At 51.8% G+C, this 15,790-nt stretch overlaps 1 protein-coding gene across 1 annotated transcript in view; it reads left to right on the plus strand.

Annotated features, from left to right (window-relative positions):
- Positions 1-636: 636 nt before the first annotated feature.
- Positions 637-15,790, plus strand: part of Mthfd1l (methylenetetrahydrofolate dehydrogenase (NADP+ dependent) 1 like) — a 118,645-nt gene continuing 103,491 nt past the window's right edge. The window contains exons 1-7 of the mRNA XM_048354286.1: positions 637-671; positions 6,935-7,019; positions 8,675-8,725; positions 8,817-8,870; positions 12,895-13,019; positions 14,674-14,774; positions 15,280-15,416. Of these exons, the coding sequence (XP_048210243.1) occupies positions 8,693-8,725; positions 8,817-8,870; positions 12,895-13,019; positions 14,674-14,774; positions 15,280-15,416 (450 nt within the window). The 5' untranslated portion in view covers positions 637-671; positions 6,935-7,019; positions 8,675-8,692. The remainder of the gene's footprint in view (positions 672-6,934; positions 7,020-8,674; positions 8,726-8,816; positions 8,871-12,894; positions 13,020-14,673; positions 14,775-15,279; positions 15,417-15,790) is intronic.

Raw genomic sequence — 15,790 nt, forward strand, 5'->3', positions numbered from 1 at the left:
CCCCCCCCCCCGGCTTGGAAATTGTACAATGAATTATAGGATCCTTCCCGTTTTATTTGCAAACTGCCATCCCGGCTAAGGCTGTTAAAGAGAGTGGCTGGAGAAGGCGCGGAGGGAGTGTGCACAAGTGTCCAGCGGCCTCTCTCTCTCTCTCTCCCGGGCTACCGTGCCAGTCCCGAGGAGAAGGGCGGGGTGGGCACACCCGGGTCCCCCTCCCCTGACCCGGATCGCCCGGGAAACTCCAAGCCGCCCCGGGGTAGAGGGCAGGTCGGCGCGCCGCCCGCCGGCCCCCGCCTCCTCACGTCACGGTCCGTAGGTGCAGTGCCCCCTAGGGGCTTCCGGTCCTCCCAGCCGCCGCCCCGTTACCGGCCCGCTCGGCTCCCGGGCCCCAGACGCGCCACCCGCGGGAGGAACTTGGCGGCGCCGCCCGCGCTCGCTCGGCTCCGCACCTCCGTCCGCATCGCCGCGCCCCGGAGAGGCCCCCGCCGCGCCATGAGCGCACGCCTGCCGCCGCTCGTCCTGCGCCAGCTCTGCCTCCCGCCCCGGCCCCCGGGCCCGCCGCGGAGCCGCCTCCGGGCGCCCTGCCGCGCCGGCTGCGGAGGCGGCCGGGCCTGGAGCAGCCGCGGCCCCGGCAGCCCGGCGCCCCCCGCCTCCGGGGACTCCACGGTCAGGTGAGGGTGCGGCCGGGCGCGCGCCCAGGTCCCCGCCAGCGCCGGCCACGGTCCCGGGATGGGGCAGCCGCGGTGGGGGGGTGGGGGGGGGCGGTGGCGCCCGGTCCCTTGCTGGGGGCCCCCCCCCCCCCCCGGACGATCGGCCGGGCGGGACCCGCGAGTGCTTGGTGCCAACTTGGCGGGGGACGTGGAGAGGTTTGCGGGAGAGGCGGGGCGGGGAGGGGAAGGATCGCGGGGGCCCCCCGGGATCGAGGATCGGGCGCGAGCATCCCCGGCGAGCGCCGCCGTGCGCACGGAGCGCACGCCCCGCTCCACGTGCGCCGCCGGCCGCCGGCGCTGAGGCCACGGCGCAGGCGCGGAGCGGGCGGGGACGGGGCGGCGCCGCCCGGGCTGGAGCGGGCGGGAGGGGAGGGGCCGGGGGAAGGGAGAGCCGGAGGGCGGGAGGGGGTCACCCCGCGCTTCTCCTCCCACCCCCCCCCCCGCCCCCGGCGCTAGGAGAGAGGAAGTTCCCACTTAGGTCACGGTCTGGAGGTCCGCGCGGGGACCCCGGGAGCCGGTGGCCGGCGCGTCCCCAGCTCGGGCGCGCCCGGGAGGCTCCGAGTTGCCCGTGCGGCCGCTGGGAGGGAGAGTTGTCGCGGGATCCCCAAAGCTCCGGCGCGGGGAGACCCGGGCCCCGGGGCCCCCGGCCCAGGACGCTGTGTCCCTCTGCCCACCCCCTAGCTTCTGTTCTGAAAGCCGCCCTCCAGCCCCGTCTACCTCTCCCCTCTTCCCCTCCCCTTTCTCCATTCCTCCCCCTTCCCCTCTCTTCCCCTTTCCCCCTTCCCTGCTGGGTGCTGATGACTGGGTGCTGTTGAGTCAGGGGATGTTGAGGGGCACACAGCAGAGCGCCATCCTCCGTGGGCTGGGGGGGGGGTATCACCCGCCCCCGCCCCTCGCCCCCGTGATAAGGTCTAGATAGCACCGGTAGCACCGGCCGCTGCCCCTTTCCTGGAAGTTTTGGGCCCTTTCTTTCTTGTTTGTCTTCGCCTAACCGCCCACCCGAAATGTCCCTTCGTCATTCTTGGCAGTGCCAAGCCCGCGTGGCGGTAGGCATTTGGGGAATGGTGGCTACATCGTGAGACAGTGCACCTGCAAGGCTTTATCCCTGCTAGGTTTGTGGGGTTGTTTGTTTGTTTGTTTGATTGTTTAATCAGGCTGTTCAGTCGCTCCAGCATCAATGGGGACATATAGAACAGAGCGATTAGGCCTGGCATTTTAATTTATTATCATTTTTTACTATCATCATTTTTACTATTAAGCTTTGGGGGGGGGGAAGGTTGTTTGTTTTTGCTTGCTCGCCTGCTTGCTTGTTTTGTGGTATTGGGGGTTGAACTTCCACTTGCCAGGCAGGTATTCTACCACTTGAGCCACACCTGGGGTCCCCCAAGGCTGCTAGTGCCCGATACAAGGCCATGCAACAAAATATTGAAGAGTAACAAGGTAGGAATGGTTGACCTTAACCCCTTGAGCTCAACGAGTCAGGTCAGGCTAAGGCCCTTCAAGACAGCAGTGCCATCTCTGGTTGTTGCTCCTCCGCCTTCTGTTGATACCTGGTAGAGTCCTGGAGGTGCCAGCCTTGCAGAAGGGGTGTCAGTCAGCATTGTAATGAAACCCCTGCTGCTGCAGTCTGGCTTTGATTGTCCCCCTAAGTCGATGTGTGGAAGGCTTGATCCACAGTGTGGATTTCCTGTGGGCAGTGGAGTCTTGTAAGGGGCTATTAGATCAAGTGGGGGGGGGGGGGAACGGACTTTGTGTGCTCCTTCCTCCATTTTGGAGCTCATGATAGAAGAAGTTTTGCTCTACACACTTAGCTTCCTGGTTTGTACTGGAACTTTGGGACCGTGAGCCAGTATAAATCCTCTATGTAAGTTTCTCAGAGTAAGAGCGGTGACAACTCCCTTCCTCCTAGCTACTCAGGAGGCTGAGTTCTGGCAAAGTCGACAAGACCCTAGATCAAAACCAAGCAATAAACACAAGGGGGAGGGTGTGGCTTGAGTGGTAGAGCACTTGCCTAGCATGCCCAGGTCCTGTGCTGAAACACACACACACACACACACACACCGAAGGGAAGAAGGGAGGGAGACATATATACTCATGGACAAAAAGGACATGATGTTTTATGAAATGATACATCACTAATACTCCTACAGCATAAGGTGACAGTGTGAATAACAAAAAGCCCAGACGAGCAACCAAACTGCATGACAGTGAGTCATCTCCAGTGTGTGAAGGTGAAGAATACCTTGATTTGCTGTTTTCCTTTGTGCGAATGGTTTATGGTCAACAAAGAAGTGCGGGTCTAAGTCTAAAAAATTCAGTTTTTATAAACATCATGAAGAGAGAAAGAGAAGTGGAGCTATGGCTCAAGTGGTCGTGCTAGCCTTGAGCACAAAAGCTTAAGGACGGCTCTCAGACCCTGAATCCAAGCCCCAGGACACACACACACACACACACACACACACACACACATACACACTATTCATTGTGTGTGGGGTGAGCAGAGGACTGGTCGCTCACCCCTATAATCCTAGCTGCTCAGGAGGCTGAGATTTGAGGATATTGTTATCACTTGAATGTTTTCTCCAAAGTTGCACATGTTGGAAACTTGATCCCCGGTACCAGCATTGACAGAAGGGCCCTTTAAGAGATGACTGGGGGCTGGGGATATAGCCTAGTGGCAAGGGTGCCTGCCTCGGATACACGAGGCCCTAGGTTCGATTCCCCAGCACCACATATACAGAAAACGGCCAGAAGCGGTGCTGTGGCTCAAGTGGCAGAGTGCTAGCCTTGAGCGGGAAGAAGCCAGGGACAGTGCTCAGGCCCTGAGTCCAAGGCCCAGGACTGGCAAAAAAAAAAAAAAAAAAAAGAGATGACTGGGTCAGGAGGGCTCGGGCCTCCTGCCTGGATCCATGTTGGTGTTGTGAGAGTGGGTTCCTCAGGAAAAGGATGGGTCTGCACCCTTCTCGCGCTCCTGCCTGTCTGCCTTCAGCCACGTTATAATGTGCCAAGAAAGCCCTCAGCAGATGCCCGCTCCTTCACATTGAATTTCCCACCCTCCTCGCCAATGAGAAATCAATTTTTATTGCTTATAAATTACCCAGTTTGGGTGCCAGTGCCGGGGCTTAAACTCAGGGCCTGGGCACTGTCCCTGAGCATTTTGCTCAAGGTTAGCACTCTACCACTTGAGCCATAGGTCCACTTCTGGCTTCGTGGTGGTTCATATGAGAGTCTCACAGACTTTCCTGCCCTAGCTGGCTTCAAACTATGATCCTCATATCTCAGCGTCCCGGGTAGCTAGGATTACGGGTGTGATTGATTCACCAGTCCCCTGGCTGATAAATAGATTTAGTGGCTGGGGATATGGCCTAGTGGCAAGAGTGCTTGCCTCGTATACATGAGGCCCTGGGTTCGATTCCACAGCACCACATACAGAAAACGGCCAGAAGTGGCGCTGTGGCTCAAGTGGCAGAGTGCTAGCTTTGAGCAAAAAGAAGCCAGGGACAGTGCTCAGACCCTGAGTCCAAGGCCCAGGACTGGCAAAAAAAAAAAAAAAAAAAAAAAAATAGATTTAGTGTTCAGAATCACACGTATTATTTTCTAGTGGTCCAGCTCCTTCCAGACTGGGAAAATCATTCTGGTCCCAGAGCTTCCCACCCAGTCTCTGTGAGCCACAGGTACTGGTCATGGAGGCCTCCACTGTAGTTAGCAGTGGTCATGATAAAGCACAGAAGTGAGAAGTTATCTTTAACCTTTGAACTATGAGTGTTTGCTACACTTGACAATCATCTGAAGACACACATAGCTTTTCCCTCTTTGTTTAGAATGGAATTAACCAGGCCCTAGGGCAAGGAAATCTCTCACTGGAAACATTGATGCTACTTTGTGGATTTCTTGGGTATGCTTTTTCTTGCTTGCTTAGTTGTTCCTGTAGGAAGAATGAAAATATATGCAAATGTTAACATGTGAGGAGCCTGAGTTCTTTTCCTTTTCTTAGCTTTGCTGGTGGTTACAATGTTGCACCCCCAACCATTTAAAAACTTTGACTTTTTACCTACTACTGACTTAGCTACTGAAATGTTCTTTTCTTTTTACTTAGGTTAGACAACAAGTGTTTTCTGGGGAAAGAGGCCTTATGGGTGTGTGTTTAGTGTTTCAGGGTAGGTGTGCAAAGAACACATAAAGCGCCCCCTGCAGTACTTGGGAGTTCATGGAGACAAGATGAATTACCAGCACTAGTAGAGGAAAGGCCTCAATGCCGGGTCTGGCTGTATTTTCACTGCTCCTGTCCAACTGGACACTTGTCAAAAATGTCCATTCACCTGACTTCTTTTTTTTTTTTTTTTTTTTTTTTTTTTTTTGGCCAGTCCTGGGCCTTGGACTCAGGGCCTGAGCACTGTCCCTGGCTTCTTCCCGCTCAAGGCTAGCACTCTGCCACTTGAGCCACAGCGCCGCTTCAGGCCGTTTTCTGTATATGTGGTGCTGAGGAATCGAACCTAGGGCCTCGTGTATCCGAGGCAGGCACTCTTGCCACTAGGCTATATCCCCAGCCCTCACCTGACTTCTTAATCAAACTTTTTTTTTTTTTTTGCTGGTCCTAGAGCTTGAACTCAGGGCCTAGGCACTGTCTTTTTTTTTTGCTCAAGGCTAGCACTCTACCACTTTGAGCCCAAATACCACTTCTGGTCTTCTGGTGGTTAATAGGAGGAGGATAAGCATCTCACTGATTTTCCTGCCTGGGCTGGCTTTGAACTGTCATCCTCAGATCCCAGCCTCCCCAAGTAGCTGGGATTACAGGTATGAGCCACTGGCCCCTGGCTGACACAGCTTTCTTTTTACAGTGCTCCCCAGGTCCTTCTAAGGCCCCGAACTATTTACAGTCGCTCCTTCCTCCCCTCCAGTGCTCTCCCAGACCAGGCGGCATTCGGCACGCAGCCTGACCCCAGGACTGCGCACTGGAGTCCTGCCAGGCTGGGAGACAGCACCGCATGAGGACTGTGCCACTTGTCTTTGGACCAGCAGCTTTTAGATGCTGATTACACAGTGCTTTCTAGACTTTCCTCTATGGTCCCATTTACTCCATTAGAATGCCATTTCTTCGCTGGGAATTACTTTATCCCAAGCGTGTAAAAGCAAGCGGATGCTCCCTGGTCGTCATTTACCAAGCGCTGTGTTCTGTCGAGCCGGGCGGCAGCGGAGGCGGCCCCCTACTGGTGGCAAGTGGCAGTGCCCTCTAGGTACAGGACCCACTGCTGACGGCATCTGGCTGGAACTTCTTCCCCTTGCACTTTCTGGAAACTGTTCGATGTGTGAGAGAATGTGTCAGACTGAAACCTTGTAAAGGGAGCCTGGGACTGAGGGCGTCGCTTGGTTCAGTACCCAGCGTTGCATACTTACTTGGATGAGGGGTGTGTGTGTGTGTGTGTATGTGTGTGTGTGTGTTTGTGTGACAGAGACAGAGGCCCATTTCCCACTGTACTCAATAAGTTCTGCCCACCCCAGGCCTGGCATCTCTAGGGCTGCCTGTGGAAGGTGGCCCCAGCTGGCCCTGTCGGAATTCACCACCAACCCAGCTGCTCCCAGCCGGGAGGAGCTGTCAGCCCGAGCAGCCCTGTAGGTGCTGCCAATTCCCCTGAGTCCCAGTTGTGCAGCTTCCCTTCCCTCCCATGCCCCCACCAACCCCTAGCGCCTGGAATTCAGCCTGACCTGTCACGTGCCCACCTCGAGCCCTCTCCCCACGTCTTATCTCTGCCACACTCTCTGCCTTTATTTCTTTTCTTTTCCCATGGACCCACGCTTTGGGGAGGTGTGCAATGGTGCTAGGGGACTATGGTGGAGGAGTGGGATTATTATTTGTGTGTATGTACATGTGTGCACATGCTAATAGTGGGGTTTGAATGCAGGGCCTGGGCTCTGTCCCTTAGCTTTAGTGCTTAAGGCTGATAAACCTGAGCCATGGCTCTATTTCTAGCTTTTCGCTGGTTAATTGGAAATAAGAATCTCATGGAATTATATGGTCAGGCTGGCCTTGAATTGTGATCCTCAGATCTCAGCCTCCTGAGTAGCCAGGATTGTAGGCATGAGTTACCAAGCCTGGCTGCATTAAGATTCCTTTCTGTCATCATTTCCTGACCATGCTCTCAGTGCCTCCTTTTTCACAAATCTGTAAGTGAATGTGTTGCTCACAAACACAAAAATACCTACGCTGTGTTTCTTTCTCCATGTAGAGAAGTCATCCAGAATTCTAAAGAAGTGCTGAGTTTATTGCAGGAGAAGAACCCCGCTTTTCAGCCAGTTCTTGCCATCATTCAGGTGAGCTGAGGGCGAGGCGCAGCCCTGCTGTTTAGGAGTGCCTTTCAGTTTGGAAAATCACTGACACAAACGCCACTTGCCAGGGCATTGAAGAAGAGCAGCAGAGATCTGGGGCCGTGGGCACTTGTTTGGTTAGATACTGGCCAGCTTGAGTCTTTCTGTCTGTCTGCGAGAGGTTGGCTCCCCAGGTCAGAAGCAGGTGTCCCCATGCATTGCATTACACCGGATGCGTGGTGGGCTGTGTGTGCTCATCAGTGCTAGCCGATGTGATGAGGTGATGGGGAAAGGCCCCCTTTGGTTTCCGCGGAAGACACCATTGCATGCCAAACGTCACCACTGGGTCAGAAGGGCTTTGCATTCCGCAAACGTGGTTTGGCTTTAGCCTCTTAGGTCTGAGCTCCAGTTGGCACCCTTTGCCATGAGTTTGGCATGGCTTGCCAGGGTTTGGGCTCATCCTCCTGCAGTGACAGGTGCAGGAAAAGAAGCAGGCGAGCCGAGTCAGGAAGCGGCTAGGGCCCAGAGGCTGGACTGCTACTGTAGTTCTTGGCCCTGATTGGATCAACCTAGCAGCCTGCAGGGCCATTGAAACCACTCTTTAGGATTGTATTGCTGTGCTCCTGGTCCTGACATTCTTCGGGGGGTAAGGGTGTCTGTACCCTCACAACCCTTAGAGAAAGCTGAGGTAAAACAGCAGAGGGGGGGGTGGTTTGAGGATCTGGGCTGTGTGGGAGTCAGCTTACTTTGGCTTTCAAGCAAAGAACAGAGTCTCTAAACTGGTGTCCTTGGGTATAGATGGGTGCTGGCTGGCTATTGGGTGATGTCTCTTTTTTTGGTGGGGGGAGGGGCGTTGGTTGTGGAGCTTGAACTTGGGGCCTGGGCACTGCCCCTGGCTTTTTTTTTTTCTTTGCTCAGGGCTAGTGCTTTACCACTTTGAGCCACAGCTCCATTTCTGTATTTTAGGGAGTTAATTGGAGATGATCGTGGCCTTTTCTACCCTCCTACCCTGACTGGCTTCCGACTGAGATCCTCAGGTCTTGGCCTCCTAAGTAGCTAGGATTACAGGCGTGAGCCACCAGCACCTGGTGGTAGTGATGTCTTTCTGTGCCCTATAATGTGTGGGATAGTATTGTGTGTGTCTGTGTGTGTGCGTGTGTATATATGTGTGCATGCACGTGCATGCATACATGTTTGTTCTGGGGCTTGAACTCAGGGCCTAAGCTCTGTTCCTGAGTTTTTTTGCTCAAGGCCCTGTTCCACTACCTGAGCCACAGCTCTACTTCCACTTTGTTGGTGGTTAATTGGAGATAAGGATGTCACAGACTTCCCTGCCCAGGCTGGCTTTGAACTGCAATCCTCAGATCTCAGCAGCCACCAGGACCCAGTGTTTTGGGGTGTGTGTGTGTGTGTGTGTGTGTGTGTGTGTGTGTGTGTGTGTGATATAATTCAAACATCTCAGAAATTAGTATGTTCATAAGTACAAGTGATTCACCACCTTTTTCCAGGCAATAAGATTCTTTCCGCCCCCCCCACCTCTACTTTTCCTATTAGCTTTGTAATTAGGTAATTTGTGAACATAAGTCTGGTCCCCATGTCCCGTTCTAGGCCTTGTCCAGATATTTCCCCATTGTTCTGTTCTCTTGTTCTTCTCCCCTTAGGCAGGCGATGACAACTTGATGCAGGAAACCAACCAGAGTTTGGCTGAAGAGGTGAGGATCGATGACATTTGTTTCACTTGATTATAATTCTTGGCGTGTGTTATTCTCTCACTGTGACTGAGAGCCTTGTGTTCTCTCTTAGGCTGGTCTGAACATCACCCACATCTGCCTTCCTCCGGACAGTGGAGAAGATGAGGTAATTGCATTTTTCTTTCCTCTGCCTGGAGAACTGTATTTCTTAATTATGACAGGAACAGGTCCAGCGTTTTCCCGTGGCTGAATTTTCAGGGGAAAGCGTCCATTCTGCTCTGTAGCTCCCTGCTCTTTGTCCCTGAGTGTTTCCCTGGAGATTTTTCCCATCTTGACTTGGTGGTGGGAGCTGTTCATCCAGTGTTGCCTAGCCGTGCTGTTGGGCTGCAGGCACTTGGAGACCTGGCTCTGGTCTTGCTCTGTCCTGCCAGGTCTTTGACCTTGGACCATTTCTTTGGCATTTCTGGACACCACAACACAACAGGACAAGGTGATCGTTATGCCTTTTACCAGGCTAACATTCTGTGACACCTGGGTTTCCCTCCTCGGCTGTTCATGTGTTCTAGTCGTTTCCGCCACCGCCTTCCTCGGTGTCATGGAAGTACGGGAGCAGCACCGTGCCCTCAGCACTGGTGGTGAGCTAGATCATGTCCCCAGATCATGGGTCGTTTCTGGCTGGCTTTCCTCCGGCTGGCTGTGAAAGTGAGGAGCAGGTTAGAACTCAAAAAAGCTTCAGGCAACCATCTTCAGTTTGTGTCTTCTCTTTTTGGTCCCGGGGCTTGAACCCAGGACGTTGCACTTGCTAGGCAAGCGCTTTGTCCCAGCCCTGGTGACAATCTTCTTGAAATGATGTTTTAAAATTATTACTAAGTAGTTATGTAGAGGGGTTTTATTTCAACATGGCAGTTTATGAGTAGTGCATCTTGATCTGTGTCTTCCCTTTCATCCTTCTCCCCCTCTCTCCCAACCCCGCCCTTCCCCTCCGATTTCCTAATTCTGTTCTCACATATGTACATTGACTATTGTGACTGTATTCACCCAGTCTTTGCTCCCCATTCATCTACCCCCCTTTCCCTTGGTCCCTCACCCCCGACACCACACATGCAGGCTTCTTAGTGTTTACTTTGTTGAGCTGTAAATAAGTTGAGGTGACAGAATCTTAAATAAAAGAATCTTAATGAAATAACAGGCTACCCCTGCCAGGCATCGGTGGCTCACGCCTGTAATCATAGCTACTCAGGAGGCTGGGATCTGAGGATCGCAGTTCAAAGCCAGCCCAACCAGGAAAGTCTGGGGGACACTTTATAACCAATTAACTACCAAAAAAATCCTGGAAGTGGTGCTGTGGCTTAAAGTGGTAAAGGGCTAGCCTTGAGCACAAAAGCTCAGGGACAGTGCCCAGATTCTGAGTTCAACAGGACCAGCACCAAAACAAACAAAAAAGGGTTCACTTGAACTTGAATACAGTTTGGAAGTCAGCAGTTGTTGGCTGCATTCATTAGAGGTTCAGCGCCCCCACCCCCACCCCCACCCCGCAGTTAACCTCCTAGCCCAAGATAAAGAAGTCAGTTCTACTTGTCACACCAGTGTTCCAGCCAGGGTGGAGAGGAAATCCTGGTAAGGAGAGTTGTTCAAAGAGATTATTGCAAGCCAGGTGCCGGTGGCTCACAAGGCTGAGAGCAGAGGATCAAGGTTTGAAGCCAGTCTGGGCAGAAAAGTCTCTGGGACTCTTTCTCCAAATAGCTAGCTGAGCGTGGAGGCTTGGCCTAAGTGGTAGAGCACTAGTAAGAGTGAGAGGCTATCAGCTCAACGCCCCCCCCCCACCCCGAATCCGCACCAATAAATAAATAAATTATTGCATAGAAAGGAACTGTTTCAAGAAAAGAAGGGGGCCTAGGTAACCCCCCAGCAACTTTGACCAAAGGAAGTAGGTCCCAAGATACCCAATAAATGCCCAGTGAGCCCACAGATAGTACCAGACAGCAGAGGCAGGTCGCACTTGCTAGCTTCCCTCTGGCTTTTCCGAATTGCCGGCGTCATTATTATTAAATAGAAGCAGGGTTAGTGGTGCATTTTTGACCCATAGCCGTGAAGTGAGTGACATGCGGGCAAGCCCGCTGTGGATGTGAGCAGTGAGCTCGTGCGCCCGCCGTCTCCCCGCGCTGCAGTAGGTGCAGTCCTCGGACCCCGGGACCTGCAGTCTCCCTTTGGGGTTGGACTGGGCTGCTTCTTCTCTCGGGAAGAGTAATCAAGGCCGCAAGAAAGGTCTGAGGAAAGGGGCCAGAAGGCTCCTTGATGGGGTAGTAGGTCAGACTTGCTCCCCGAGACCGGCCTGATCTCAGGTGGGCGTGTGTGCTGGCTTTGGCTGAGGGTAGCCTAAAGTTCAGGCGTCTGGAAGGAGAGAGGCTTGACCAGTTCGGTTAAGAAACATTTTGTCCTGATTGGTCAGTGGGAATAAGCAGGCAATGCAATCACCACTGAGGCAGGTTTGTTGGGTGTAGTCTCTGTCTTAGGTGAACCGTGGGCCCCGTCCAGTTTCTGTGAGGAAAGACGGTTTGTTGCAATGTGCAGAAGAAAGGGGTAAAGGAGGGAGAGTTCAGAACTTCCCTCGTTTTCTGGATCACAGGGTCCAGATCTGGCTGAGCATGGTCTGTAGCCAGAAAAGGGAAGAATAAAGGCAAGCTCCACCCTCTTCCCTTTAAGGGAAAGTCACAATTCTGCACCCATTTCATTGGCTCCAACCTCATCCCGGCCACCCTGCAAGGGAGAGTGGGAAATGTAGTCTTTATACAAGGAGGTCATGGCTCATTTATTCTCACATTTGAAAACCATGGGTTTGTTACAAACAGGAAACTGGTTACACCACACTTCTCCACATTTATTAAATACAAATAAATATCAAAGCACCTTTGACATCAATGTTAGCAGAGAAAAAGAAAGCTTGTACATTTGCAGGACACTCACAGTCTGCAGTTCAAAAACAAAAACAAGCATTTCTTTAGGTTTTGATAGCCACTTACGTATCTATGTGTTGTGAGATCTTGCTCTTCTGTAGTCTAGGCGTCTGGCCTAGAAGGGTTTGAATGTGTCATGTAGGCTGGCCTGGAACTAGAGATCTTTCTGCCTCAGTTTACTGACTGGGGATTTTTTAAAGTTTTTTGTTGTTGTTGTTGTTCTATTGTTTGCTTATTTGGTTTTGGTTTTGTTGCCAGTCCTGGGGCGTGAACTCAGCACTGTTCCTGGCTTCTTCTTGCTCAAGGCTAGCACTCTGCCACTTGAGCCACAGCACCACTTCCAGCTTTTTCTCTATATATACGTGGTGCTGAGGAATTGAACCCAGGGCTTCATGTGTATGAGATGAGCACTTTACCACTAGGCCATATTCCCAGCTGTTTATTTGGTTTTGAAACAGAGTCTATGCAGCTCAAGCTGGCCTCCAATTCCCCATCCTCTTGCCTCGGCCTCCCAAGTGCTGGGATTACAGCTATGAGCCACCTCTCCTGGCTTGACTTTTTTTTTTTGTTTTGTTTTCTTGCCAGTCCTGGGGCTTGAACTCAGGGCCTGAGCACCGTCCCTGAGCTTCCTTTGCTCAAGGCTAGCACTCTACTTCTTGAGCCACAGCACCACTTCCGGCTTTTTCTGTTTATGTGGTGCTGAGGAATCCAACCCAGGCCTTCATGCATGCTAGGCAAGCACTCTACCCATAAGCCACATTCTCAGCCCTGCCTTCTTGTTTTTTGTTAAATTCTTTTTGTCAGTTCTGGGGCTTGAACTCAGGGCCTGGGCACTGCCCCTGAGCTTTTCTTTGCTCAAGGCTAGTGCTCTACCACTTGAGCCACAGCGCCACTTCTGGCTTCTTCTGTGTATGTGGTACCAAGGAATCAAACCCAGGGCTTCATGCGTGCTAGGCAAGCACTCTACCACTAAGCCACATTCTCAGCCCACATTTTTTTGTAAAATTAAAGCTTATAATTTATTTATTACTGGAATTTGGGGAGCAGCGTTGGCTTCAGGTAATTAAAGCAAGTGAAATCTCGTTAGGTTAAGTGGACTGTCACACATAGAATCATGCCATCTGTAGCTGCTTTAACCCCATCTTTGTTGTTATTTGAGGTGGCAGATCACTGACTCTCTTGGTTATTCTTTGTGTTGGGTCTTACTTTCACAAGTCTGATTTCTTTCCTCTTTAGATCATCAGTGAAATATTGAAGATTAATGAAAACCCCGGAATCCATGGCCTCGCCCTTCAGATCTCCAGGGACTCACTAAGCAGTAAAGTCCTCAACGCCTTGAAACCTGAGAAAGACGTGGATGGGTAAGAAAAGAGCAAACACAGGAACCCACCTTGATGGCAAAGTCATCACCTGCTGTGATGTGTTTTTCTGAATCCTAATTTCTGAATGCTAATACTATGTCATTAATTAGCTAGCAGTCATCATTTAGGATAGGTTAGGAGTTTTATGACTGTAGATTCTGGGCACAAAAGTCAGATATCTTGGGAAACACATGTCCTTTGTAGTGTGTGAGCTGGGGTGGGAAAAGGTGCCACCTTGCCATTTCCCTTTCTCACACATTTCTGTCTTACAGCATCTGTGGTCAGCCCTCAGATGGACTAGGTTTTCCTCGGTAATTGTGTCAGAGGAAACAACCTGAGCTCCGCTCCTCCAGCGGTGTCATGTTCTCACTTAGACCCAGACCTGTGGAGACAAAGTCTCTTATGAGTGACACACAAAGCCTTATCTAACATGTGAGGCCGGGACAGGTAGGGGTGGTAAATCCGGGTGACTGTCTGGTGCTGGCCCCTGATCCTCTTGTGGACTGATGTGAAGATGTACCCCGGTCTACAGTGGGGGGCCGGCATGTTTCCTAAGGATTAAAAACACTATTTCCCTACATGGCAAAATGGAGTTATTTTGTACTGAGGCTAAAATGAGCCGCACTGTGTACTCAGTCTACAAGCTTAGGAGCACACATGCGGGGAGATTCCTGGTCAGGTGTTGTCCTTCAGAGGCTGCATTGCGAACCTTCCTCCTTACTAGCAACCCAGGCTCCTTCCAGTAAGTCTGTGTGTGTGTGCACACACGCGCATGCCTGCATGCACACAAGTACTAGACTCCTGCTGGCGATCACTTAAGCCTCCCTTTGACCTTCGGCTGGTTAACTGGAGATAAGAGCGTCTCAGATTTGTCTGCCCACTCTAGCTTTGAACCAGGATCCTTTGAACCAGCCTCCTGAGTAGCTGTGATTATAAATGTGAGCCACCAGTGCCCATCACATTAGTCTGTCTTGATCCTGGCTTGGGATAGACCCAAAGACAGCTTAAGAAGTGGTTTTGGGGCTGGGATAGCTCAGTGGTAGAGTGTTTACTTAGCATCTGTAAGACTCTAGGTTTAGTGTACTCACAAACACACACACACACTCATCACAGAAGTTTCAATAGAATCACTATAAAGGGAGAAGGAACTCTTACCAATAAGAAAACCTCCAAGACAGGAAAGAATGAGGGTCTCCTTTCAAATCTTTCATCAAAGAAGGGAATGACGAAAGCCGTCCTAACTCTCCTCCCTCCCTTCCTAATCTGGAGTGAGACCATCAGCTCAGCTCCACAGTTATGCGTGTCCTACGTGAATGCTTTGTCCTTTTTCCATGGGGAAAGAAAGGCATAGAAGCCATTGAGGTTGTGGTCACTTGTTTTATTCTCCGTTTTTCAAGGATCTCTGTAGGATCAGGCTGGATCCGAGCCAGGGATTGCAGGGGTACCCTTCCGACGTGAGCTCTGGAAGGCATTCGTGGACACGTGGAGTCATGAGGCTCTGTGTGGCCTCTGGCCCTTGTGTCCCCTCGGTAGCTCGATGAACACATCCTGCCTGCCCGACATTCACTTCGATGTTCCCGGGCTGATACGTGTGAGTTGCCTGAAGGCCCCTGACGAGGTGTTGACCTCCCTGTTCTCTGCTTTTCCGGTTCAGAGTGACAGACGTCAACCTGGGGAAGCTGGCCCGCGGAGACGCCCCCGAATGCTTTGTGTCACCGGTCGCCAGAGCTACAATTGAACTCGCTGAAAAATCTGGTGTGTGGCTTCTTCAGGAATTGCTATTTTTCAGGCTGAGGCAATGGCTCAGGGGTTAGAGCATCTGCCTAGTAAAGCACAAGTCCCCAAGTTCAAATCCCAGCACCACATACCTCTAGTCCGGTTTTCTACATATTGTTATTTAAATTGTTTTTTCTTTTCTTTCCTCTTTTATGCTGATACTGGTGCTTGAACTCAGTGCCTTGAGTTTTCAATTGGCCTTTTCACTCTAGGTTGGTGCACTACCACTTGAGCCATACCTCCATTTGTAGATGTTTGCTGCTTAATTGGAGTTAAGTGTGTCATGGACTTTCCTGCCCCGGCTGGCTTTGAACCTCCGTCCTCAGATCGCAGCCTCCTGAGTAGCTAGGATTACAGGCATACGCTACAGGCGCCTGGCTTGTTTCTACTTTTCAAAGGACATTTTTTTTCCCTCAGTTGATGCTGTCTGGGAGGGAAGATGGGAGGCTTCGATAGTAACATTGAGTTTTTGTTTCCACAACAGGTGTCACCTTAGAGGGAAAGAAGGTCCTGGTGGTTGGGGCTCCTGGATCTTTGCAAGCTGCCCTGCAGTGCCTGTTCCAGAGAAAAGGCTCCATGACCATGAGCTCCACGTGGGAGACACCTCAGCTTCAGAGCAAGGTCAGTGCCTGGTGAGTGGTTCACGTACACGTCTAGAGAAACCAATTCCAGCCCCTCGGGAGGCTGAGGGCTGAGGATCGCAGCTGGAAGCCAGCTGGGGCGGGAAGTCCCGAGACTCCGACCTCCAATTAACCACCAAGAGTTCAGAAATAGAGTAACGGTTCAAATGGTAGAGCACCAGCTAGGAGAGAAAGTGAAGGGACAGCTCCCAGGCCCTGAGTTCAAGCCCCAGTACCAATACCAAAAACAAACAAACAAACAAAAAAACCAGGAAAACTCAAAGGATAAACATGATAAAAAGAAAAGATGAATGAGACTAAAAACAAATGTATATAGATTATCCACAAAGTCCAAAACCCAATTCATGGGAAAGA

The sequence above is a fragment of the Perognathus longimembris genome, chromosome 9 (genome assembly GCF_023159225.1).
Source record: "Perognathus longimembris pacificus isolate PPM17 chromosome 9, ASM2315922v1, whole genome shotgun sequence".
NCBI classification, from domain to species: domain Eukaryota; kingdom Metazoa; phylum Chordata; class Mammalia; order Rodentia; family Heteromyidae; genus Perognathus; species Perognathus longimembris.